The sequence below is a fragment of the Malaclemys terrapin genome, chromosome 9 (genome assembly GCF_027887155.1).
Source record: "Malaclemys terrapin pileata isolate rMalTer1 chromosome 9, rMalTer1.hap1, whole genome shotgun sequence".
NCBI classification, from domain to species: domain Eukaryota; kingdom Metazoa; phylum Chordata; order Testudines; family Emydidae; genus Malaclemys; species Malaclemys terrapin.
Window position 1 is genome coordinate 11,520,699 of NC_071513.1, and position 27,361 is coordinate 11,548,059.

Genomic DNA, 27,361 nt, shown 5'->3' on the forward strand with positions numbered 1-27,361 from the left:
TTGGCCACTCCCCCCTTTTTTTGTGCCCCCCTCCCTGCCCCCGGACCCGCCCCAACTCTGCCCCTTCCGAACCCCTTCCTCAAATCCCTGCCTCCTCCGCCCCGCCTCCTCCCCCGGGGGTGCCGCATTTCCCCCCCGCATTGCTTCCTGCGGCCCCTCCTGCGACCTCCCGCCCTAGCTCACCTCCGCTCCGCCTGCTCCCCCGGGAGCGCCGCCGCTCCGCCTCTCCTCCCTCCCTCTCAGGTGAGGGATCAGGGAGAAGCAGAGCAGTGGCGCGTTCAGGGGAGCAGGCGGAGTGGAGGTGAGCTAGGGTGGGGGAGCACAGGAAGTAACCGGAGGGGCACAAGAAGTAACGGGGGGTAGAGGAACCGCTCCCCGCTCCAGCTCACCTCCACTCCACCACTGCCACCTCCCCTGAGCGCCCCGCCGCTCGGCTTCTCCTCCCTCCCAGCCTTGCTGCGCGAAACTGCTGTTTTGCGCCTGGCAAGCCTGGGAGGGAGGGGGGAGAAGTGGAGCGGCGGCAGCACGCTCAGGGGAGCAGGCGGAGGCGAGCTGGGGCGGCGGGGGCACTTTTTCTCCATGCCACGGAGTCGGCATGCCAGAATGCCGCCCCTAGAAATGTGCCGCCCCAAGCACCTGCTTGTTTTGCTGGTGCCTAGAGCTGGCCCTGTTTGTATTAGAACCTGATCAAAAGCCCTTTCAAGTCAATAGAAAGATTCCCAGTGCTTTCAGCCAGCTTCACTGGGGCTTGTGTACCTGGTGCGCCAGTGTGCCTACAGGGAGGGGAGTGATTTCTAAAGCGCGCGAATGGGTTGCGTGCTAATTGGTCTGCGTAGCCCCTGCTTGTGTGCACTAAAAGTTCCCTAGTGCCCTTTAACGGGGTGCTGTTTGAAAGCGGTTGTACGTTAAAAGGCACTAGGAAACTTTTAGTGGGCACCAGCAGGGTCATGGATCAATTAGTGTGGAGTGCGTACCCTGCCACACTGTATAGACAAGCCCTACGGGACCTTGAGTGCAATCCTGGCCCCACTGATGTCAATAGCAAAAGTCACTTTGAGTTCCGTGGGCCCAGACTTTCAGCCCTAGTACAGCAATATAAATAGGAGGCTGTAGAGACTAGGGTGGGGGTACTTTTTCTTAGCCTAGCAGATATATGTTTCTGTAGTTGCTGTTTATTTACTTTGGGATATCTGGAACATCCCAACAGAATGTGCACAGATACCACAGTGACGGGGTCTGTATAAAAACCTAGCTAGATTAGATAGATGGAGTGTGTGAAAGTGCAAACCTAGGGACTAGTAAAAATGTTCTTTTCTCTCTCGTTTCAGCTGAAAAGCAAATAGAGTTTTGCTGCCATTTAGCAAGAGGAAGCTTAGATCCAAATGAGCCCCTAACATATGAATATGTGAAATTTGTAGTGGATTTTAAATATTTTACTCATGGTAAGTTATTGCTTCAGTCCACGCTGTCTTTCTGCCTCTCTCACTTACCCTCTGTCTTTGACCAGAGCCACCTTGTTGCACTTTAAAATGCCATGTAGGCAACAAAATGGACTGTGCTCCCGATGTGGGAAGAGTCGTTTTTCAGGTGACAGAGCTGGGGTGGTCATTGGCTGGAAGGGTGGCGGTGGAATCCTCTGATTGTTTTAGTTGATTTCAAAGAGACACTATCAAATAGTTCAGACGCTACATTTGACCTTGCGGTGCTACACATTTTTGAAAACAGTCCAGTTCATTCAAAAACAACATAAAATGTTCCGGTTCACTCAAAATGACACTTGGAAATGTTATTTGTTACCCTCAGTTTGTATAGGAAGTCTGCAAAATCTTGAATCTTCCAGCATGGTGGATGCAAAAATGGCCATTTCTTGGAAATAAAATAAAATGAAGAGAGGGAGAGAGAGAGAAAGAGAGCGAACATTTTCTGGATTTAATGTTGAAAATGCCCACATGAAAATGTTCTGCCTGGCTCTAATTCTAACATACAGTACAAGCTGCCGTACTGTATACTCGGAAAAATGTTCAGGGTTCAGAAATGGCATCAGTCATTCTTTTTTTCTCCCACTTCCCTTCTGTTCTTCACCTGGTAATTTTAATAGCAGTCATACTTTTTGAAAGCCTGTCATAGCATCTTCGGTTCTTGCTGCCAGATTCCAAAAGGACCCCTATTATGAACCACTCTCCATCAACAACCTTGAAACAACCCCTCCTGTCAATCATTTAGAGATACAGGGTTTCTATGCTGAATTTAATGAATGGTGTTATGTGTGTGTTTGCACTGGCAATGATTGCATAATATGTATGAGAAGTTTTGTTCACCATCTTTCCCATGATAGGCAGCTCAGGAAAGCAAGTGCTGTTTGGTTTACCACTCTCCCTAGGGCTGGGCCGCATGCAGTATTTCTAATTACGAGCATTAGGGCAAAATTCTCCTCACTAAGCCACGCTGCATGTCTCCATTGCATAGTCTGCATCCATTCCTGGCAGTGAACTTCCACACATGTCCATGTGGTTTTTCTGCATGGAACAAATGTCGAATATGACCCTCTGGATCAATATCATACATGCGGTGCAGCTAGGAGAAGAGAATTCGGCTAATCCGCTAGTGAATTGTTTGCAAGTAAACAAAGATTCATGTTTTCTGCTGTTTTGGTCTGTCGTGGTAATTCGAGCTGAGATCTACAATGACCAAACATCTTTTTCCTTAGTAGGACTGCTAAAGAGATTTTCCACCTAAGGTCGATAGTTGAAAAAGCATAAACAAAATGCAACGAAAGGAACAAACAAGAAACCAGCAGCTGTATTTCACTGTCTTTGTTTTAATGAACCTTTCAGTGCTTCTTGCCTCCTTAAGGTGCTTCCAGCTGGCAGGCTTAGGTTCATACACTTCAGTTGAGCTGAAGCTGTTACAAACAGGTTTTCTGCAAAGCCGAGGATTAGTAGTTGCATCTGTGTAACCTTTCCCATGATTGAGCCAGGAGAGTCTAGATATAGACAAAGAATCCACCAAATAAGTCTTAAATGAGCATCATTTGAACAAGTTTTAGGGGGGCATGTCTCTGATTGGCTCTGAGCGTAGAAGGAGCTAATTGTTCAGATTTGTTGGTTACTGTATCTGCCTTAACATTTTCTTCTTGAAATGCTGATTGGCTTGTGTTTTGATGTGTTTCTCTAGTGCCTACACCCTCCTGCAATGGCTTTGAATCCGCTATTGCAAGAGCATTCAGGTCAGCCACAGAAGAGCAGATTTGCCTTGTCGCAACTGTTCGTCTTGTTACGCCGCAGTTTTTAAAGGTGAGAGCCCTCGGGTCGTGTTTCCCTTTTTACACCAGAGATCTATAGTCGGTTTTAAAAAACGATGCTTTTCACCACCAGCGGAGTTAATGGATATTCAAGTCTGGTCATTCCTAAAGGAGAAACCTTGCAAAAGGGCCTTAAATCCTGCACTTTGAGAGCTGGGCAGTGAACTCTTCAGAGCGAAGGACCTGTGGATGAGTGATGGTGCTGTTTCATTTTGGGATGGGAGTTGGCATCTAAAGTTTGCTTAAGAATAGCGGAGAACACAACAGGCTCTCTGAGCGTTATTGATTGCATTGCCCAGCAAGTGCGGAGCTGCATTTGAGAAGAACCATTGATGATAGCAAGAGAGGGGCCTCCTTGAGCCGTATGTTCAAGAAGTTACGAGGAAACATGGTTTCCAGCTGAAGCCCTGGAAAAGCTGCATCTCAGAAAGAAACTTGCCAAACTCACTGACCATGTAAGAATGCTGCCTGCTCTTTTCTGACCATGGGAACCAGACTTTTATAACCTGCTGTTTATCCACAGAAGGGAACTATGTGCATAATAATGATAATAAAATTCAGTTGTGGCCCATTCACTGCCAGAGTGTTAGTTAGCAAAGAAATAACCTGCACCATTGGTTCATTATTATTTGTTTATTTGTATTAAAATAGCACTTAGGAGTCCTAATTGTGAATCAGGACCCCATTGTTCAAGGTGCTGTCAAACACAGAACAAGCAGACGGTCCCTGCCCCAAGGAGCTTACAATCTGCTAGACCAGTGTTTCTCAAACTGGGGTCACCACTTGTGTAGGGAAAGCCCCAGGCAGGCCGGGCCGGTTTGTTTACCTGCCCCGTCCGCAGGTTCGGCCAATCGCATCTCCCAGGGGCCGCGGTTTGCTGCTCCAGGCCAATTGGAGCTGCGGGAAGTGGCGGGGGCCGAGAGACATACTGGCCGCCGCTTCCAGCAGCTTCCATTGGCCTGGAGCAGCAAACCGCGGCCACTGGGAGCTGTGATCGGCCGGACCTGCGGACGGGGCAGGTAAACAAACCGGCCCGGCCCGCCAGGGGCTTTCCCTGAACAAGCGGCAACCCCAGTTTGAGAAACACTGTGCTAGACCTTGACATTGACGTCTGTACTCAGAGAACTCTCATCTAAAGGCTGGTATACGCTGCAATGTTAGGTTGACCTGGCTGTGTCACTCGGGGTGTGAAAAATGCACTGAGTGACATAGCTAGACTGACCGAAGCCCCGGAGTTGACACCACTAGGTCGGCAGAAGAATACGTCAGTTTATTCTCCAAAGAGTCCTTGTACGTGTTATCAAGCTGGTTTGTCACACAAGCCATTTTCCTTAGAGTTAAATACTAAAATGCACCAACTGTTCTGCAGGAGCTGTGCAACATTGAAGAGCCATGTGAAGAATTCACATCGAGACACAGTTTGGAGTGGAAGTTTTTATTCTTGGACCACAGGTGAGAGGGTTGTTTTTTAGATATAAATACAACATGTGGTGATTCATGAATACACAAACCAGGGCCGGCTCCAGGCACCAGCATTCCAAGCAGGTGCTTGGGGCGGCACTCTGCAAGGGGCGGCAGTCCGTGTGTTCAGCTGCCCGCGGCGACAATTCGGCGGCTTCTGTCTTCCGGCTGAAGACAGAAGTTGCCGCCACTGCGGAAACGCGCGTGCCGCCCTAACGGCACACGGACTGCCCCCGCCGTCCGCGGCGGCAATTCGGCGCACTGCTTGGGGCGGCAAAAACAGTAATGCCGGCCCTGACACAAACCATGGTTTAGAAAAGGAAAACTGACCAGTAAATGTGTCTGAGCCCCCAAGCAGAATATTTCACATGAAATTAGAACACTAAGGTGACACTGATCAAAGCCTACACTTCACGCCTCCTTAAAAGCTTTGCTCTCTTTCATACGTAAGGGCAGTAAGAATCTGTGTTCGCCTTCTATTAATGTGAGCTGGAAATATAGCACATATAAAAATGTCCAGGCTCATTGTGGTACTAAATAAGTTATTAACGTAGAACCATGTGGGCCATATCCTCATCTAGTGTAAATAGGCAGAACTCCATTGATTTCAGTTGGCAGCAGATGAGAAGCTGACTCTGTTCTTTGCCCTGTTGATTTGCATCTTGATATAGAATTAAAGGTTTTTTTAAAAAAAGAAACAAATTCAAAGAACAGATCGTTGTAATGATTGACTTACTTTGACTAAATGGAGATAAGATACTACTTGGGAGTGAAATAGACTGGAGATCACTTGGTAAAACTTTTTAAATTATAAAAGGGGAAGTGTCCTTCAAAAAAAGCATAGAGCCTTTGTACTCTTGGGTATTTGTGTGTGTGCATGAATACCTAACAGTATTCAACACGTTCCCTTCTTTCGTAATGCACAATAGTACTATCTCCGGAGAGCGCAAACTCTAGCCATGTACTTACCGCTGGAAAGACCAGGCTGAGAAATAAAATTCCTTTGCTGAATGCTTCTTTTCTAAAGAAACCCAAATACCCCCCTGTACATTCAGAGATAGAGAGAGAGGAGATATTGCAAGAAATGAAAATGAAATGAATATATTTATCAGAATAACTACACTGGAAATCCTGTCTTGAGGTGCTGATGAGAAACCACTTGTGCTGCCGTTTTGTTTGCATGTTACTCATGCTCTCTAGGTCCGGTTAATGTAACTTTATATGGATTGAAATCAAGATATGCAGTAATCTACATTTTTAAAAGTGGATGTCTAAAGTTAGGCTACGCCAATATTGAGCTATCGAAAGCAGTGTCCTGGCTCTCAAGGGGATGACCACCCAGCACCTTCTGTGAGGAAAGCTACCAGGAGCCGGCTAAGTGCTTTTTTGAAATATATCCAAGTGCAATGAATTGGGATGTGACTCAGAGAGGAATTTTTCTACCCCAGTCCTGGTGATATCCCCTGTGAGGAGACCATTGTTCCTGAGGGTAAATTAAGCTAACATAGTCGTTTAGCTGGAGTGTGCTGCGGTGCCTGATGGAAGCAGTGAACATGGAGCCAGGAGCGTGCTTTCACTCATTCAATCCTTGGTTCAATGCACAATTTAATAGAATAGTAGGGGCACCGTGATTCTTTCATCGAATGTTTTCAGTTATTTCTCAATGATTATTTTCCACGTTTGCGGGCTGATCCTGAAAGGTGCTGAGGACATAGGAGTAGCTGGTGTTGAACTCTACTCAGAATCAGGGCCTCGTTCGCTCAGACCTAGCGTCTACAATGGAGCGCAGAAGCAGGTTAGGACAGTTCTACTGAGCTACGTAAACATCGACCAGCTAGAGACACCTGGAGCATGAAACTACATATAGACATCATTTAAGGGAAAAAACAAACTGGATGCTTTTATATTAGCCTGTTTCTGTTCCATATTCTACTCCTTCCTCCATCGTTTGTTGCTCTAATTACAGGATTGCTATAGTATCATCTCCTGCAATCCCTGCACTTTGGTGATAACCTGAAGTCCGTCCCTTTAGCTTTTCACACTGCACGTAGTCATGGAGCTCCTGATCAGAAAACTTGAACAGTTCCTTTAGCACAGGGAATTGCAGTGATTAAGCTAGCTAAAAACTTTCAGATTGCTCCTTCTCCAACCCCAGGTTAGAAGCATTTTGTGGTTACATTCTCAATGAAAGAATCAGTTCCTCTAAGTGATGATGACACATCGGAAAGCACGACACTTTCCCGAGCTGCTTAAAATATTTGCCTGACATTCATCTGAAAGACATTATGGTCATGAAGATAAGTGTGTTATTACAGACCCAAAAGACATTGGCTTGGTTGCAGAGACAGACAGAAATAAAAGCCAGTTTAATAAATACAGGTTCTGTCACATTTAGCAGAAATCTGGGTCAGATAAAGAAAAGGAGCACAGTGCTCTGTAAAAGATATTTTGGGTAAATATGACCGTGCTGTTTGTATTATGGTAGGGTCCACTAGGCACTTTCCCCAGCTGTCCCAAAGAACTCACAATCAGAGAACGCTGACATTTGCTTCCCACAGATAATCAATGATGTAGGAGCAGGTTTTCAGAAGTGCTGAGCACCCGTGATGAGAGCTTGTGCTGTCTCCCAGTGGCCACAGGAAACCATTATGGCATCTGGGTGTAAGGGTCCTTGGCCACCCCTCTTTTACCCCAGCCAACCTCCTTTTGCAGGTGCAGGGAGTGTATAAGTTGTGACAGCCCTGCAGCCCTGGGTGATCCTCCCATGGCTGGTTATGCTGTACTTAGAACCACTTGGTGTGGATGCAAATTGTCCCTAAAATGGAGGAGAATGTAGCTCTACTGTGGCTGGGGGGAGGGATAGCTCAGTGGTTTGCGCATGGGCCTGCTAAACCCACGGTTATGAGTTCAATCCTTGAGAAGGCCACTTAGGGATCTGGGGCAAAATCAGTACTTGGTCCTACTAGTGAAGGCAGGGGGCTGGACTCAATGACCTTTCAAGGTCCCTTCCGGTTCTAGGAGATAGGATATCTCCAATTTGTTTACTTGTGTCACCTGGATGTACTCTGTCCCCCTCTAGTGGTGGCTAGTCTGAATTTAGTGTTTGATGGCATTTAGCTCAGGCAGTAGAGGCTTATGCATTGAGATCCAGAGATCCCAGGTTCAATCCCCACTCTTGACAGCCACAGTGTTACACTTCACCCCCGATTAGAAAGCTCTAACATTGCTTAAAGGTGGCAGCGGCATTTAGTTTGCTGTGTTAGCTCATCAGCAGATGCTATTTATCTCTTAGGGCCAAATCTATCCTCCCTTGTGCCAGTGCAACCATTCCTTGGGAGGAACTGAGAGAAAACTGGGGCCTTTACTCATTTTCTGTTTCATTATTTCATCTATTTCATTAACATATTAAAAATAACCCCAAACTTTAAAAACCGAAACAGTAAAATCCCAACTAGCGCCATATTCTACTTCTGCCTTGGGAGTGTCCCATATAATGGGCTGCAACCCGCTGTCATGAAGGTCAGTGTGAGGTTTGCCATTGATTTCAGTGTGAACAGGATTGGACCCATTAAGAATGTAGCTGTGCTGTGCTGTGGTGTGGCTTGCTCTGCTATCGATGTGAGTGTCTGTATCTCTTCATGAATGTTCTAACTTAGAACCATATCAGATGACAAAGAGCTGTGAAGTTATTCTGGCTGTTCCCTTTGCAGTACTGGTTTGCGGTCTATAGTACACTTCCTACTGATAGTCCCCTGTTAGCAGCAGCATCCTCAGTGATTCGGCTCCTTCCTTGACATTTTTGCCTTTCGGATGTAGACAGTTACCATGTTGCGCGCCCACCTGGCGACCTCATCTTTTAGTCGGCACTTAGCCAGTCTACACCTATGCAGCGGTTGTAATCTTTTCTCATAAATCTTAGGTTTGTTTCTGTTCTCTGAACTCTTTCTAAAGCTGTTTGACCATGTGGTGTCCAGAAATGAATGCAATATTGCACTGGAGCTGTATCATATAGTGACCAGGACTGGATCTTTTTCTAGAAGTTACATTATAGCTCAAAGAGAAGTTTTGGGTTTGGTGCAGAAATGACTGTACCATGGCCAGTGTTTTGCAGAAGGTCAGACTAGGTGGTCATACAGGTCCCGTCTGACCTTAGAATGTCTCACTCCAGAGAGAGCCCAATTCAATGCCATGAGAGTCAATGGGAATCTTTCAGTGGGCGTGGATCAGGCCCAGAGAGAGGATTTACCTCCTGGTTTTGTGATGCTGGGCATACAACCCAAATTCACACGTGCCTTTTTTGTGTCCTGTTGCACTGCAAACTCCTATTGACAGAGTGCTGTCCAGGGCTGGCTCCAGCTTTTTTGCTGCCCCAAGCGGCGAAAAAAAAAGAAAAGAAAAAAAAAAACGGTTGAGCTCCCGCCGAAGTGCCGCCGAAGAAGAAGAGACGGAGTGAAGGACCCGCCGCAGAAGTGCCGCCGAAGACCCGGACATGCTGCCCCAATACCGGACGGAGTGCCGCCCCCTTCTATTGGCCGCCCCAGGCATCTGCTTCCTTCGCTGGTGCCTGGAGCCGGCCCTGGTGCTGTCCACTGTTTCCCAGGATTCTCCCTCCTTTTAAATACAGAATCTCTGTTTCGGATTATTCCACCTCCCCGCCCCCAGCAGATTAGCTTGCATTTTCCTCAGCTGAATCCATTTTGTTATTTCATGCCCATAGTTCAAGCACATTTTATGGTTGCCTGGTGGCACTGGCCTTCCACAAAATGGTACTAAGTCACACCAAAGCAAAGGAAGCATAGAGGAGAATGTGCCTCTCTTTTTATGCCTTCAGCCTGTTCCTGTGCAGTTTAATTTTAAAACATGATCTACGCTGGGAATATATTGCCGCATTTACTCTAGAGGAGTGAACTGAAAATGCTGTAGGTAAACTGTGCCGCCCTCCATAGTGTCATCACACCCAGCAGCCAAGTCAAATGGACAGTGAAGCAAAGGGAGGGACAAGAAGCCAAATAAACACAATATGGCCAAATTATGCCTCCCAAAGCAGATGCGGTGTTCCCATTGAAGTAACTGGGAGTTGCACATACACAGCCGAGGGCAGAATTAGGCCTGTTCTTATGTACAATAGGTGTAATAATTATATCTTTGGTCCCGACTCGCAGTGTTGTGAGATGATAATTATTTCCCAGGTGTTACCATGACCTTGTTCTAGTGCGGTTTGTTTACCACTTCAGTATTGTAATTGCACCTTTTTAAAAAGTTCCCATTTTCAGCTCGAAAAGCTGTAATTTAGTATTGGATTTCTAACTGCTGACTTGGAATTGGAAGCTTGGCCCTAGTTTGGTTTCCTCCGTTCCCTGTTCATCTGCCACAGACATCATAGACCTGGAAATCAGCTCTACATCGGTCTGAAGGAAAATCTTTATTCTATAGAATGCACTGAAATCATTTTGCTGGTTTCAGTTCCCCAAGCTGTGCCATGGGAATAGATTACTTCTCTTTAACCAAAGCATGTCCCTACAGCTACCAGAGAGTCCTGCTTAGGTCTTGTCTACATGAATACTTAGATTGTGGCAAGCTGGAGTGTGAATCTACCCCATGCTAGTCTGCTGCACACTAAGTGTTCGTGCCGCTGGGCATTAAAAGTTCCCTAGTGCATTTAATCTACGCTCATTGCAAAGCAGGGTAGATCAAAGCACACTATGGGACTTGGATTGCCCGTCAGTAGGATCCACACGGAGAGTTAATGAGCGGCAGGCTGGTGCGGGGTAGATTTATGCCCCGGTTTGCTACGTACTACGTGTTCATGTAGACAAGCCCTTACTACTTCTTCTACAGTTCCTCCCCAGATGACATTTGCACCCAGCCTACTGGATAATTTTACACAGTCTCCAGTGTATTATGCACATGAACATCCATAGTATTTCTTAAGCTAACAAACATGATTAATGAATGAGTCACTTGCATACATACGTGCTTTTCCATACACCCACGTAATGAATAGGCCAGGAAACAATAAAGATACCTCCTCATTTACTCAGTTTTGACATGCTTGTCTTTATTTTTCCCTCTGATACAAAAAAATCGATATCACTCCCAGCTTTCTGGCAGGAGATATTTGGTTTTTAGTTTGCTAAAGAACTACCAAATGGTCATCACATCAGGTTTTGTATTTACGTCTTTCTCTTTGCTTTTATTCTAGGGCCCCACCTATTATAGGTTATTTACCCTTTGAGGTTCTGGGAACGTCAGGTTATGATTATTACCACGCTGATGACCTGGAGCTTCTCGCTAGGTGCCATGAACACTGTAAGTTCCTTTCCCGTTGCTTGCAGGGAACTGATAACATGAGCTTATGAATGTTGTGCAAAAATGTATATGTTCATTAGGGAAATTCTTCCCTATTCCTGTAAAATATGGCTCAGTTCATGCCTAACTAGGGAAGATGAACCCCTAGGAATCCATTATTTTATCAGGGCAAATTTTATCAGTGAGAATTTCCCAAACAGGCAGATATCTGTTGTGTTTGGGCGCTGGAAGTCAGTCGCCCTAACATGAGGTTACACTGCAAAACTGGGAGCCAGAGCTCTTGTCCTCCGTTCCTGACTCTGCTATTGTGTTACTGTGCAAACAACTTTGATTCTTGGCATGCATCGATGAAGTGGGTTTTAGTCCACTAAAGCTTATGCCCAAATCAATTTGTTAGTCTCTAAGGTGCCACAAGGACTCCTCGTTCTTTTTGCTGATACAGACTAACACGGCTACCCCTCTGAAACTTGATTCTTGGGTTTTTGCTGATTGTCACAGCGGCTGGGCACTCTCCATTCCCATTGTCCTCAATGGGACCTTGCGTACTTAGAACCTCTGGAAAACAGGCTATAATTAAGTTCTGAAGCAGGTTATAATTAAGTTCTTTGTGCCTAGATTACCCATCTGTAAAATAAGCATAATAGTGCCACCTCATTAAGTTGTTGTGATACTTAATTACTTACTATTTGTAAAATGCTTCTACCATACTGAGATGGATTCTCAAGAAATATTGTGTACAGATTCCCTGTTGGCTAAAACGGGTGGCATCTGTCTGTCAGTCTGTCTCTCAGATCAATCCGAGAGGAGGGGGTAGTTTTATCAAAAGTGCAAAAGAACTAACTCTATAGGGCAGGGGTGGCCAAACTGCAGCTTGTGCGTCGCATGCAGCTCTTCTACTGCTAAAGTCTGGCTCCCAGAGCCCCGCCATGTCCTCCCTTCTCCACCTACCAGACTGGGGCAGGGGAGAAGCTCGGGGCTTCTGCCCTGCAGCAGAGTGGTGGGGCCAGGGGCTTCTGCCAGATATGACTGGTGCCTCTTGAGGGGAGGGGCACAGTTGCTTGAGTCATGCCCCACCAGGCACGCTTCCCTTCAGCAACCCATCCCTGCAGCTCCCAGGTGTTAGCTCCCCGTGGAGAAGCAGCTGCAAATGGCTGGGAGCTGCAGGACGGGGCTGCTGCTCCCCACTGTGTGCTGCTGCCTCTCCCCATGGCCGCAGCTCCCAGCTTGCCTGCTCCAGCAGCTGCCATGCAGGAGGGAGACCCGGTGGCACCATGTGACCAAGCAGGGCCAGCAAACCCCCTGGCAAAAATCTCAGGGTGTGTGTGATCCCATGTTCTCCCCGCTCCCCCCATGCATCCCCTCTGGCTCCTGCCCAGTGGGGTGGGGGGGTCTCAGGGCTTCAGCAGGAGCGGGGCTTAAGCTCTGAGCCCCGGCAGGTGCACCCCGGCTCTCGAAGGTCTGAAGATCGTTGTATGCGGCTCCAACAGTCAGTAACTTTGGCCACTCCTGCTAGGTATAGTTGTACAATAAGGAACTAACAAGGGTGTATGTGTAATCCCTGCCCTCTGCTGGATAGAATCAGAACTGCTCAGTGGTGTGTCACAGTCCTATATCGCTATAGGGCCAAACTGTCTTAATAGCTAAAGCAGAATCTGAGTCTATCCAGCAGAGGGCTGTCTCCCTTGGAAACATCCACGGGGGGCGGGGGGCGGGGGGTGGAGGAGTAAAACCTCCCTGAACTTTCATCCTGGAATTTTCCTGGGATTTTTGCAGGGACAGTTTTGAGGTTCCCTGACAGATTATGTGGATCCCAGGGGATCTGCAGCTGCCCATTGTCATCAGGGTGGAAGCTCTGTGCCTGCACTAACTCTGGAGCCACTAGCCAGCTCCCAGGTGATATGGCTTCATTGGCAAGATGTGGGCAGCTTCTGGGTGGATACCCCGTGGGTGCTTATTCCCACCCAGTTTCAGATCTCTGACCCCACAGAGGACTCTCTGGGGTTGGGGATGAGAGGGTGGGTGCTGAATAGGCAGGGGCAGATGCTTCCCCACTCCATATTCTGCACAAGAAGATCAACCCAGAAAGTCTCCCTTGCACTGATAACTCTGGGGAACAATCAGGCCCAGTGTGTATGCGAATGTGCCATGTGTGAATGCCATTTATTGGGGCAATAAGGTAACAAGAATCAAATGGAGCTCCGCAGTCGAGTTGCCATGGCCCCTGTATCACTTCAGGGCAACTGCACCTGTATTCCCCCTCTGTGGTCCAGCAAAGGCACCCACATAGGCTTCTGGCTCCCCAGCTCTCACCTCTGATGGGCGGAGACATGCATCTGTCTCCCTCCCGACTGGGATATTTCCAAGTTGCACAGCTTTGTGAATTCCCCACCAAGTCCGACTGCCTAAGCAGGCCTCTTTTGCCTTCTCCTCAGAGGCTGGAAACAGCATAATTGCCCACAGTAAAGTTACCATACAGCCCTTTGTAAACAAGCACATTTATTCTTAAGGTAAAAGCAGTACAGAGAAAACATTAAAAACAATAAAAGAACCTACACCCATGCTAATAAGCTTACTAGAGATCACCCCAACTCTACCAAGGGCTCTGACAGGGGCTCAGTCCTTCAAATACCCCACAGATGGTTTTCTGTGGTTACACATTCATGATACCTTTTGCTCAGAATAAGAACACCCAGGAATCTGAGTCACTCCTTTATCCAGCCTCGGTCTTTGATCTGGGAATAAGTAAGTCATAGACAATGGGTTTCTCCTCAGGGCAGCTTCAAAAGGGTTGGGTCCAGAGTTGGAAATTTGCATTTCCCTCCTCCCAAATATTTCCTGGGAAACCCCACGCAAATTTGTTTATCCCAAACTTTCCTTCTTGTCTGGCCCATTGTTTAAAAGAGTCCTTTGACGCTCAAGGGTTTACATTAATCATGTCTCCCTGGAGATGTGCCATGCAATCCCACACTAGTACATAAACGTTTGCATTTTTAATGCAATGAACTCCTAAAATACATAAACTGAATTCAGTAAGATTTGTCCAGGATATTTCAGGAAATTGCCGTGTATGTCTCACTCTGCTATTATTGGTTACATGTCATGACATGTAATAGTGTGTGCTGAATGTTCTCATTAGCCAGATTAGGAAGAGCACTCAACCTGCTGCTATCTACCCAGTGGTTTGCTTTTAAGTTCTTCAGGGACCATCCATACCATGCCTGGCTTGCTCCTGCTACAATATACCATGCTGGTGTTACTACAGATCTCACTGAAGCTTGAACCTACTCTAAGGAGGGGCTGGGAGGTGGCATTAAGTAAATGTGGTTGTTTTACTACCTGGTGTGGGTTTGTAAAGCTTCTCTGGTATTGTTTTATGACCCCATATTTTTTTCATTTCATCTGAACCTGAAGCCTATAGGCACCTGAACCCCTATAAACCAGCTCTGTTCTCTACCTGGGTTGTGCAGGTGGTGGGAGCATGTTCAGCTACCCCATTGGAGACAGCCAGCCATGACGTGAATGCACACTGGAGAAGCTTAGATGAAAACTCAGGTTTTAAGTTCCTTCGTAAGCGCTCAATTGCCCGTCTCAGCTGCTTCTGCTCTCATCAAGACGGAGCATTATATGCAACACTTGTAGCTTCCCTAGGGCTTATCCGTGCATGACAGTCATGAGCCTCACATTGTAGTGTCCAAAAGGATGCATTTTTGACCTCTCTAGCATTAAAGGTTGTATACATAGGCGCCGGCTTCCTCTGGGCCTGGGGGGGTGCTCAACCCCCTGCTCCACCCCGACCCTTTCCCCCACCTGACCCCTTCCCCCAAGCCGCCACCCCCATCCCGCCCCCGCTCTGCCCCAGGCCCAGCCCCCACTCCACCTCTTTCCCGCCCAGTTCCATCCCTTCCCCTCAGCGTGTCCCATCCCCACTCCTTCCCCTCCCTCCCAGAGCCTCCAGCACTCTGTGAAACAGCTGACTGGGGCAAGCGGTAGGTGCTGGGAGGCAGGGGGAGGTGCTGATCAGTGGGGCAGCAGGTGGGCAGGAGGCACTGGGGAGTGAGGGAAGCTGGCTGCCAGTGAGTGCTAAGCACCCATTCATTTTTTTCTGTGGTGCTCCAGCGCCCATGGAGTCGGCACCTATGGTTGTGTATGTAATATAGTATATGTGGGTGGGTGGGTGGGTGACACCTTCCAGTACTATCGACCCAAGACTGTAGATGCAATTATAGAATTTGGAATCAAGTCAGTTTCAAATGGTGAGTTAAAAGTAGTTTCAGGTACTTCATGTGCTTCTCGGTCCCCCGGTCTTATCTTGTGTTTTTACATCCAGTTTTTTTCTTCCCGCTTGCTGTGCAAAAGACCCAAACCAACGACAGGGGACTGAGTGCTTGGCTGAGTACACGGAAGAAACAGTGAAAATGACTACACACAAATTGTGTCAAACACATGAAGGAAACTAACTGAAATAATAGAGAGAATTGTTTTGGTCCAGCTATATATTATCAGCTATAATAATCTTTGGTGCTATCTGGAACAGTAGTAGGTAGAAAAATCTCATTCAGACAGAAGTGTGATTTTAAATTGACAGTGTCCTTTTATTACCATGTGCTTGCAGTCAAGGGCTTTTTACCAGCCATAAGGGCTAGAGGTGGGCAGGGAGGGGGCAAAGAGGAGCGAGTGGGGGGTCAGGGTCTTGGTGGGGAGAGGCAGTGCAGGAGCGGGGCCTCAGGGGAAGAGGCAGTGCAGGGGCATGGACTTGTGGGAAGAGGCAGCGCAGGGGCGGGAACTCACAGGGAAGGGGTGGCGTGAGGGGGGGCCTTGTGGGGAACGAGTGGTGGGAGGTCAGGGGAGAAGGGGTGGGGCCTCAGGGAGAACGGGTGGTGCGCGGGCAGGGCCTCAGGGGTGGTGCAGGGGGCAGGGCTGCAGTTCAGCCTATTTAGATACCTAACTCTACTGGATCTGTGGGTGGAATCTGGTACTCAGGCATCTAATCTACCTACTTAGTTACTTATATTCCCCATCCCGATATTTTCTGAGCACCTCACGAGCACTAAGAAAGTTATCTGCTACCCCTGCATGGACAGGAAACGTTGTTATCCCCATTTGGCATGTGGGCAATCTGAGGAACAGACGATCAAATGACTTGACCAAGGTACTCAGGACATCTGTGGCAGAGCTAGGAAGTGACTCCAGCGCCCTTGTCTCCCAATTCAGTGCATTAACCACAAGACCATCCATTCTTCTCTGTGGGCCTCATCTAAAGCCCTTCAAAGTCAATGGGAGTCCTTCCATTGAGCTCAGTGGGGTTTGGATCAGCTCCTGAAAGAGTTCAGTTGTAGACACAGTGAATTGCTGGTGCAAAATTGTGCCTGTAGTTTGGGAAGCCCTTTTAAAAGCCTGGTCATTAATATTACATTTTTTTAAACAACCCTCGTGAAATGGTATTTTAAAAGGGAGATGTAAGTGGTTAACTTTAGACACAACTGGCTCTCAAAGGAAGACTTGGTCCCGCTATACAGTCTAATCTGTGGATATTTCAATTAGTAGTGAAACAGACTTCCACTTTCAGATCAGGGTTCTTCTATTATCAGCTTCCTGCCTTTAAGCCAGCGATGTCTGAAATGCGTGCAGGTAGACTGAGAAAGTGCCAATGTACCGTTCGGTTGATGTCATTTATAGGTCCTGTTCGCTGGCAAAGAAGCAGAATCTACACCTGTGCCAGCTATGACCATGTATAAAAATGAACCCCAAATATTGGAGCACTTGCTTTTTAAATGAATAACCGCAAATCAGATTAAAACCCAGCACCTGGTTGAAAATGTAAGCGATGTTGAGGAAGGATTGATAACAATGTTAGCGGTGTTAGACGGGACAGGGCTATTCTTCTAATCTCAATTACAATCAGAATGTAACGGTTATTAACCAAATTGTTTCTTTTTGTTTAACAGTGATGCAATTTGGAAAAGGAAAGTCCTGTTACTACAGATTCTTGACCAAAGGCCAACAATGGATATGGTTGCAAACGCACTATTACATCACGTACCACCAGTGGAACTCCAAACCTGAGTTCATTGTTTGTACACACCTTGTAGTTAGGTAGGACTATGTGCTTAACCCTTTCTGTTAATCAGTGTCCTCATCCATTCCATTTTTCCATTCTTTTATGTGTTAGCCAAATATTTGCGGTGTGATTTGACTCACTGTGATGACACATAGTTATATAAAATTATTATGGGTGAGAACCTGGAAATTGTTTTTAATGTTTTCATTAGTCACTTTTTGGCAACGAAGTCAAAAAGCCTGGAAGTAACATTGGGCTGAGTATATTACGTTCCACTTTTGTCCTTAGCCATGACACAGATACATCAAAAACTTAAAGCTGCTCATAACCAGAATGCCGTATGGATGTCAATGTATTCATACACTTCTTTTTGAACACAGCTCTTTTTGAACACAGTGACTTGGAGATAGCTGTTTGTGTTACCCGTATCTGAACTGTAAAATTTAGCACATGACACCCCCTAGTGGTGGTTCTATTGTACTCGTAGCATTAAATAATGTGCTATGAATCTTGTACAGTCTTGTTCTAGTTTTGGAGGTTTGTGATACACAATTACTGGGTTGGAATCTGCTTCCATCTATGTCAGCGGTAAATTTCCATTGCCGGTTCGAACAAGACCGAGTGTATACTTAGAACGGATTTAGTGGAGGGTTTTAAAAAGAAAGTGACATACCAGTTTGGTCAGCTAATTTTAGTAAAATGTGAATTTATCCTTGTCTTCCCTGTTTGAGACTATCAAATATTTGGAGAAAAGCCCATTAGTAACCAGTCGTTCTGTTTAGATATTTTGAAACACAACGTTAAGAGCATTGTATCCTAATAAGTAGGCATATGTGGGCAGAACTATATATGCTAGTATAAACCACACACTGAGAGCTGTTTTAATTTGAATGCATTCATGATGGTACTTACATATCTTGAGGCTTGTTGATTCTGCCTTGTTTGGGGGAATTTTTAGATCTTTCTGTCACCTAAGGTTCCGACCTTATGGAGTGTGCGCCTATATTTCTGTCTCTGCCTCTGGTACATGCACATCCTTAATAAAGTCCTAGACACCCATCAAATAATTCAGGTTGAACATACATTTTACTTAGTAAAATAGAAAAATGAATAGAACCTTGGATTTGAAAGATGAAATAAAGGACATTTGCGGCTAAGGGGCCAGATTCTGAAGCGGTGTAAATGGGCAACTCCCAATTGACTTCTTAATGGATCTGTGCCCATTAACCCTACTTTAGGGTCTTGTGCTTACCCCAACCTTAGTTCTAACACTGTACCCTTGACCACACTCTATATACGTACTGGAGAGTCTCGGAAATATCTCCTGGATTTTAAGAACTCTCATAGTTAAATCTCAGGTCAAATAAATCATTAATGTTTTATTATTTAAAAGGCAGTTAGTAAGAGTTGCAAGAGAGCTTAGACTCCGAGGCACATTCTCCAGGGATCTCAATGGGCTTTAAATTTGGCTCATCACTTGCCATCATTCCACATGTCCAGCTTCCACTGAAGTCAGTAGGTAGCTTTGTATTCCCATCCGTGGTGATACGTGATGCTGGCTGCATGCTTTGAAAACGTGCCACCCCATGACTGAGAGGAAGGTTCCCGCGCAAGTGTGACACTGTTCAGTTACAAAAACAGGGCTCACAGCCATGCAGGCCTTCCTCAGGCGAAGCTCCCCGGAGCACAGCCTGAGTCCCATTGAGCTACTGTACCACTGTTATTAAGGCACACAAGAAACTGGCTACAGGCTGGAAGCTGTGTGTACCTCCTACTGTCACTTACCTGCATCAGGACTGTTTCTCTGACAGGCTGTGGAGAATGGGGAGTTCCTCTGTGAAGGTAATTGTAGTAAGGATGAAGAGGCTCTTTTTCCCTGCTGTTCACAAAGGAACATATTTACAGAGCTTTGCTTTGAGCATCGTTTTTCTTGAAGACATTAGGGCTGGAATCTATAAATCAGCGTCTCAGTTGGTGCCCCAGATTACATGTGCAGCTTCTAGCATCTGCTCCGCAGTTTTGCATGTGCAAATAGTACATGTACACCGGTAAATCGCAAGTAGACCGTAGAATACTGTCCCTTTTGCCCACGAACAATTGTGTGTGCACAAAGCTGCAGGTACAAAATAAGAGGTCCTCAGAGAACTGCATATCAGCTTAGCTATCATTAAGGAAGCAGCCATTGTTTTTATTTCACAGCCTACTTTTCACTTCCAATAGGGAATAAGAATTTTGTTCTAAATCTCTCTTTTTTTCCCCCTATGTAGTTATGCAGAGGTTCGAGCTGAAAGAAGGAGAGATCTTGGCCTTGAGGAGTCATCAATCGAACTGGCCTCTTCTTCTTTGAAGGTAGTGCATGCTGAAGGGAACGAATAAAAGGAACTCATTAATGTTAGAAAAAGATATGGACTACGCCTCCCCTGTTTCAGCCTCCAAACCGGCTAGTTCTTTATCTTTCAAACCCGCGAGGAGGATTTTAACACTGCATTGCACTACAATAGCTCATTTATAACAATGCAAACTCAATGATTGCATCGTTATTATACCGCTAGGTCAGATCTCCCGCTCTCTCTGAGACCTTTACCCAAATTATATCTTAAGCCACCTCAGTTCAGTAGAAGAAAAGAAGGTATTTTACAAGAGAGCAGAATGAAGTTTGTTAGATAGTAAATGATGTATTAACGCTCAGTACCACCGACATACGAGACACTGACTACAGATCAGTACCACAGTGTTTGCCGCTTTTATGCTGATTCACCATGGATAATCAGACAAAGATAGGAAGTGAAGGGAAAAGAATGATTTATTGTTTTTTTTTTTCCAGGTCTCAGCCATGTTTGCAAGGTTGGGCTGGATACAGAGGGAGGGCAGAGCTGTGATCATATCAATAATTTCCATTGTTTGGATCAATCGGGCATTGTCACTCAGTTAACAGGGTCATGTCAGTTTCGTTTAAGTATATCCACCGAATAGCTTCAAAACAAGACCTTGCAAAGTAATCGCAGGTGGCTCGTTGGGTAATCATTTGAGGTTATCAATCCGCTGGCTTTATAGCTCTTCAGACATTACTTTAGAAAAGCCATTTCCAGGGAGGTGTAGGGGGGCTGGTTATATAATAATAACTCTTTACTACACTGTGGTCTTTACATGGCAGACTGCTTGGGCACAGTGAATCTGATTGCTGAGTATGTGTGTGTCTGTGATTTAGATTTGTTTCAGTCCATGGTGTATTTTGGATAGTTTACTGTCTTAAAGAGCTTGTGTTGCATTCAAGCAAATACACATTCTAGCAAACAGCTGTCACTGACCTGCCGGGACACTGCTTTCCTGCATTTTCTTTCCCATCCCTGTTGATTGCCAGGACATTATTACCCAGACCTTGAACTGAACCTGGCCGGCCTCGAGCGGCAGGAGGGATGAAAAAAGGACCAGCAGCTCTGTCTCTCCCATTGGAGGGAGAGAATGAGGAGGAGGGGTGAGAGGTTAGCATGATTAGCTACCTGGATGGGGGTGGAAGGCTGGCAAACAGTGTGGGGAACATGACTGGCTTGGCCGTCCTGTTGCATGAGAGAAGGGCTGTTTTGCCCTCAGTGGACATAAACAGTCAGTTGGCTGGCCTGTTAGTGCCCTGTTGGTGTAAGACCGCGGGCTCCTGTCTTGATTGTTTAGAGGGCGGGGTTTAGGCCAGTCCCCTCTCCAAATATTTTGCCAGACCCCTTACTCGCTAGAGTAGCTCCATTGGAGTCAGTGTGACTACTCATGTGGGTAAGGAGAGCAGGGATCTCATCTTAAACAGACACTCGCCATCTGGCATTGGTTATACAAGCTAATCAAGCTGTGGCCGATATCGCCCCAAATTGGTCTGTGTCTCCTCCCGGCCCCCTCCCACCACGTCTGCAACAAATGAAATCTTTCCCTTTTCCAGCCAGCCAGTTCCTCTTGCCACAGACATTCGCTCATTCCTCAGTCACCGCCCAGCATGTCATAGCCAATGAGCTGGGACATCCCTGGAGAAATTGGGCGGAAGGCAGCTAATTATAAAAGCGCACTTCTATTTAGACACCAATCTATTGGCAATCAGCAGCGATGGGAACAAGAGGGCAGCACACTGTAATGCAGGAGGGCAAGCCGCTGGTTGTTTCCAATCACCCAAATTAATACTGGAGCGGCAGCTGTGGCCCTTTAAGAACCAAACGTCATTTTTGTCTGAGAAAGAGCCACGATCAAGATTCAAGGGGGTTCAAGCTGATGTTGGTTTTGTGCTGCTAAGGATGTTGCTGTCTGTGTTTTATTCACCGCAGAGTCACAATAGTTACCTAGACATCAGGCAATGTGGAAACAACCAAGAAACCAGCAGGGACAGAGTGTCTGTATCCTCGCCTAGCTCCCGGCGATCTTCACACACCGCACTCTCCGACTCAGCATGTACGTATCCTAGTCAGCGTCGACAGAGCCCAGCAAAGGCGAGGTGCCATACTAACGTATTGGCCGCCTCAAAAATCCCTACACCTCAAATCTCGGTTGGAAGTTTTGAACTCTATCGAGAGACCTAAAAAATCGTGTGAGGGGACAATCTGCCAGTTGGCTAGTTTATATCTGTCACAGCCGTCTGAACCCAGAGTAGTCCCCTTTGACATCTTTGGGGTTCCCCGGGCACAGGATGGGACCATACCTGGCCTCTGAATGCACCGGCCTTTCCCAGCAACTACCACAGTGAAGCTGCCAGGGTTAGTGAAGGTAGCCACCAAGGCTGTGTCTTCCCTGACAAAGAAACGGTGTGTTTTTACCATATGACAACTACTGCGCATTAGTCACCCGGCCGTGAAAGCAGAACGCAGACAAGGCATCTGCAGTTTTCCCGCACGGTAAACTAGGCGAGGCCAACCCTGGGCGGGAGTTTAGCACGGGCCTTGCCTCACTCCCTCACAGAGGTTCAGAGCCTCGTCTCCGGTGGGATTTTACAGCAGGTTAGCTAACACGCTTTGGTCATCTCGCTGTAAAACCGCCTTTTTTAAGCTGTGACGACAAAGCCCAAGAGCCCAGTGCTTGTGAGAGGGGTTAATCGAGGGAGGAGGCAGAGAGATTTTGCCTTCTCGGTGATTCTCCTTTCCCCTAGGAAGACGCCTAGATACTGCAGCGGCAGGTGTGTTGGAAATATACGTCATCCATGCAGCCAGGCGGGTGGGGTTTGGGCTGTGATTGGGAATGGGGCGAGAGCCAGTGAGTGCAAAGATAGGGGAAGGTTGTGTGAGGAGAAGGCGTGGCTGGGTCAGAGAAGGAGATGATTATTAAATGAGCAGAGGGGGCGGGAGGGACCAGCCTACGATGTGTCTACACTAGACATTTTCCCCTAAAATTCCCCACTGGTGCAGTTCCACTGGGCACTGTAGCAACTGCGGGCGCACGAGGGTGGTAGACCAGTGCTGGCATTTTATCAGCTGTGTCGTTTACTCCCTGCTCAGGGCAGGTGTAGTTCACACTGGTTAAAGCCCCGGCAGCTGTCTGCACTTAGCACCCCCGCTGCTTCTGCTGCCCCAGGGGTGACAATGGGGGAAAGTTTAGGGGGGGAATGTGTAGCGTTCTAGCCTTCCTGCTGAGAATCACACTAGATAGTCATAGCTGAAGCAGCAAGATACTGGAATTTAATGGGACATTTCTGTGAATACCCTTAAAAAAGGCCTCCGCTTTGTCCATTTCAGTAGAAACTGCCTGTCTGTCTGCTCAGCTCATCATTACTGCCTTAGTTTGAGGGCTATTTACTGCAGAGGCCGCATGTGCAAATCTAACCTGGTCAGACATTTAAGAGCTGGCCCCTCACTTCCTGAATGGAGGAGAATCAGTGCCCAGGAAGATCTGGAAGACTGGCCTCCTGACATGAAGAGCGACGTGGGATCTCACCTTGTCACATTTGGGCTAAGGACGAGGACTCACAGGGATGTTACATGCATATAATGCACTGCGGTATTGAAAGCAAGCCTGGGGGCCCTATTCGTGCAGTGGCATATTCAGAGTGAGTTTCAGTGCAGAGATGGTCTGGCTTCGTGCTCATGTGGGGAAACTTGTGTAGCTCTGTAGGGCTCATGTGTGGCTCATCTGGAGAAACACCATGGAGAGAAAGTTGAAATGAGTCATTATCATCAAAAACGGCCCCCCCTGCCTAGAAGGAGCAGGGGAGACGATCGGTAAACAGGTCTGGGCAGCAGTTCAGCTTGGTGCGACTCATGGACTATGCATGGTCATTGATTGCTAGCCTCTTGCTTTCTTTGCCACGTTTAGGCAATTGTTAGAGCAGATATTTTTGTGAGGTCCAACAGTGTCTTGGGGCGCTGGGTAGCAGCTGGGCCTGCCACGCCTCCACTCCTTCTGGTTCCGTTCAAATAGGAGAGCACGTCTGATGGCCTCATGCCGTTACTTCATCTAAAAGGAACTTCTCTTTTGCAGCCACATCATCCATGCGGCACACAGAGGCCAGCACTCCCACCAGGCAATCAGTGCCGATGGGTCAGCAGGAGAAGGCGTCTCTGAGGCTGGCCTCGAGCGGGAGCGCACAGGTAGATAACCCTGCAAGCGACGGCCTTTCTAGCGTGCACTTAGCACTGCAAGGGGGAAACAGTGATTTCAGCGGTGGTGGGTTTCGCGTGCGGGTGTTGGTGGGGGGGGGGGGCAGGTGTTGGTGGTCTGTGATACACAGGAGGTCCAACTAGCTGGTCTGGTGCTTCCTTCTGGCCTTATGAATCTAATAAGAAGCTTCTTGTTGTTAAGGTGGGCTAGTGCACAGCCCTCGCACAGGGCTTGAGCTGACCCACAGCAGAGCAGCAACACGGGGTTGTGGAGCACGGCAGAGCAGTCTGCACTACAGCTCCACATAGTCAACAGCATCCGTGCTTGTGTTGCTCAGGTAGCTACAGTACCCCAGGCCAGTGTGGTGGGGGAAAGGTGCCTGCTATCCCAGGCCATAGACTGGCTGAGTACCCGGAGGAGGGGGCACTGCAGGCCTTGTGGTGCCTGGGGTTGACTTTTGCTTGCCCAGACCCAGGCAAAGCCCAGTTTTCTCAGGGTTTGTGTGGGTGAAGAGGGTTTCATCCAGAAAGGGAGTTTTCAGATAAAGATTTGCAATTAGCGGCGGTAAGTGGAAGAGGCTAGATTCATCCTTCCAGCTGTGCTGCCTCCAGTGGAGTTACCAAGGGCTTGCTCTGTCCCCAAGGGAATGGTCGGCACCTGTTTCAATTGGTAAAACTGCCAGTCGGTCACTTATTCCAGCCCCCCGGGGAGCCGTCTCTCCGATGGTAAACGTGTGGCACACTAAGGAAGTAAAAGGTCTCGGAAATGCGAGGAATTCAACAAGGTAGAATGGGCGTGTCCACAGGCCACGTGAGAATGTCTTCCCTTGTATCTGGCCAGCGCTGATGCTTGGAGAGCGGGAGCCCCTTGGGGTAACACATTTGCTTCTGGAGTAGATCTGGCACTCTGTAACTCTCTTGGCCCTCACGTCAGGTGCGCTGTGGTCTAAACCAAACCGTTGTTCTCTTCCCCAGGCAATAGTAACTCCTCAGGCATCCGCTGAACATCTCACTCAGCACCATGTGGCCCAGCCAACAATTCCCTCGCAGCAAGCTGTGATGGTACGTGGTTTGGTTTTGTTAAGATCACGTTAGCCCTTGCGTGGCCAGCAGATTGTAACATTATTGTAACATACGGAGAGGGCTGAAATCATTGCCCAAGAGACTCAGGTATGGCTTGAGTTAGCAGCGCTTTTCCTCATTGCTGGATGCACCAGTTTTGAGAGCTGGAGACCTTTCTTCTGGTTCCAGCAACAGCATTCTCCCAGGTTATTTTAACTGGGTCTGTGCCGTCGAGCGGCCCATCAGAGAAGGATACGCAGGCATTCCCCTGAGTAAGGGTCATTGTGTACTTGCAGTGCGCCAGGAGCAGCCCAGGGACCAAACTGTGGCTCAGAAAGTCACAATCCCTGTTTCCACCTTTGCTCTAGACCAGTGGTTCTCAAAGTTGGGCCGCCGCTTGTTCAGGGAAAGCTCCTGGTGGGCCGAGCTGGTTTGTTTACCTGCAGCATCCGCAGGTTCGGCCGATCGCATCTCCCATTGGCTGCAGTTCGCCGCTCCAGGCCAATGGGAGCTCCGGGACGCAGTGCGGGCCGAGGACCGTACTGGCCGCCCTTCCCGCAGCCCCCATTTACCTAGAGCAGCGAACCGCGGCCAGTGGGAGCCGTGATCGGCCGGGCCTGCGGATGTGGCAGGTAAACAAACCAGCCCGGCCCGCCAGGGGCTTTCCCTGAACAAGCGGCGGCCCTAGTTTGAGAACCACTGCTCTAGAGGGAGGAACGGCTCATTAGCTCTTGACCCTGCACCCAGCCTGCTGATGTGGGTAGCTGCACAGGGGGGCACCTCACAGCCCCTTACTCCTTACACGTGTATAAGGTGACTCATGACTGAGCTCTTACTTTGGGCTCGGGTTTTCCACTGACTTTTCCGGGAGCTGCATCGGGCCTGTAGCCCATTCAGAATCATTTTTAGAGTCAAGTGCCTTCCATCGTAAGGCTCATCACAAGCTCCTGCCATTTACCCATTCTCTTTTGCAAGGAAGAAATGGAACAAAGTAATGATAACCAATCAAACGTCACTAGGGCTGCAACGTTTGATAGGAAGAGTAGACAGCTTCCTCATTCACCTGACCTTTCCAGTACAAGTATAGAAAGAGAACCAAAATCTGATTCACCACTGGGTGACTCCACAGCTAGGCTCGGTGGTGGTACACCGGCGTGAGATTCTAGTAACGCAGTGGTGCATCGACTTGCAAGTGTCCAATGTGTAATTTTTCAATATAGTCATCTTTTCCAGGGGGGCAGCTCCCCATATTTTGAGACGCCGTCTGTCCTGCAGGAGAGCATTCGCTTTTCTGCAGTCAGCAGCAATATTAGTTCATCCAGCTAGGTGCTAACTGTGAGGTGTTTTCTGTTCTCCACAGCCAGTGTACCACTTCCCAGCCCAGTTAGGGATGATGCATCAACTAAAAGAACAGCTGGAGGAGAGGACGCGCATACTGCAAGCTGACATCAAGACACAGCAAGAAGAGCTCCATGTTATCAAAGAGCAGCTCCAACTAGTGCAAGATTCCAATCTGCAGGTCTGTGAATCTGTCCCAGTGTCCCCCGCTCTCCATGTCTGATTCCCTGGGCCCAAAGTATCATTTGATTTTATCTTAACCGTCAGGAGGGTCCAGACGGGTAGAAAAAGAGCCCAGTGGGCAGGGATGAAAGTAAGTCCAGTGACTTATCGGTACGCTGGGGCCAGCTCTGGCCCCTGGAAGGGGCGGGGCCTAGGGCGGAAGGGGCATGGCTGAGGAAGTCAGAGCCAGCCCCAGCCCACCCTGTAAGGTAAGTGCCCCGCCCCCACTGGGGCAGCAGCAGCCTGGGGCTCCGAGGGCTATTTGAAGGACCCGGGGCTCCCCTGCTTCTACCACCCCAGCCCTTTAAATAGCCCCCGGAGCCCTGGGGTAGCGGTGGTGGGTCTCCGGCGGCTATTTAAAGGGCCCAGGGCAGTAGAAGCAGCTGAAGCCCCGGACTTTTTAAATAGCCCCCAGAACCCCGCAGCCCTACCCAAGGGCTCCAGCAGTGGGGCTCTGGTGGCAATTTAAAGGGCCTGGGGCTCCGGCCCCTGCTGGGAACCCCAGGCCCTTTAAATTGCCCCCTGGGGAAGCCGGGCAGCCCCGGTACTGCAAACCGGCTCTTGCCGGTACCGGGGCGTACCGTCTTACTTTCACCTCTGCCAGTGGGGCATTTTCCCTCCTGCCACAAGGAAAAAAAATGAGAAATGAACAGTGTCGGCAATGTATTCCTAAGCCCTTGAACTGTTGAACCGTGATCATTCCTGAAAGAAAGGGCGGTTTAGTGTTTGTAGCAGCAGGGCTGGAGGTTCTTGCTTCCCTGTTGTTTAAATATCAAATTGGTAATTGTGCCAAATCAAAAAATTCCCAAAGTTTATGTCTAATAAAAAGTCACCTACTCAGAAGAGGTTGGCGTTTGAATGATCGGGTTAGACTGCAGAAGCTGAATAGCAGATTTCCAGCTAAAACTGACAGGGTTAATAGGATTGGGGTGGTCATGGATTCCACCTAACTACGTGGGCACAAGCGAACATTTGATTTTCTGTTATTCACAGTTCACTATCTTATTGTATTTTATGATTCTGCTGCAGCTGCTTTATGTATGTTGACTG

The 27,361-nt window shown here is 47.9% G+C and overlaps 1 protein-coding gene across 1 annotated transcript in view; it reads left to right on the forward strand.

Annotated features, from left to right (window-relative positions):
• PASD1 (PAS domain containing repressor 1) overlaps positions 1-27,361 on the forward strand; it is a 94,994-nt gene that overhangs the window by 40,434 nt on the left and 27,199 nt on the right. The window contains exons 7-16 of the mRNA XM_054039294.1: positions 1,329-1,442; positions 3,175-3,293; positions 4,671-4,753; positions 10,965-11,071; positions 17,017-17,164; positions 19,397-19,478; positions 21,431-21,554; positions 23,571-23,680; positions 24,665-24,751; positions 26,112-26,270. Coding sequence (XP_053895269.1) covers positions 1,329-1,442; positions 3,175-3,293; positions 4,671-4,753; positions 10,965-11,071; positions 17,017-17,164; positions 19,397-19,478; positions 21,431-21,554; positions 23,571-23,680; positions 24,665-24,751; positions 26,112-26,270 — 1,133 coding nt within the window. The remainder of the gene's footprint in view (positions 1-1,328; positions 1,443-3,174; positions 3,294-4,670; positions 4,754-10,964; positions 11,072-17,016; positions 17,165-19,396; positions 19,479-21,430; positions 21,555-23,570; positions 23,681-24,664; positions 24,752-26,111; positions 26,271-27,361) is intronic.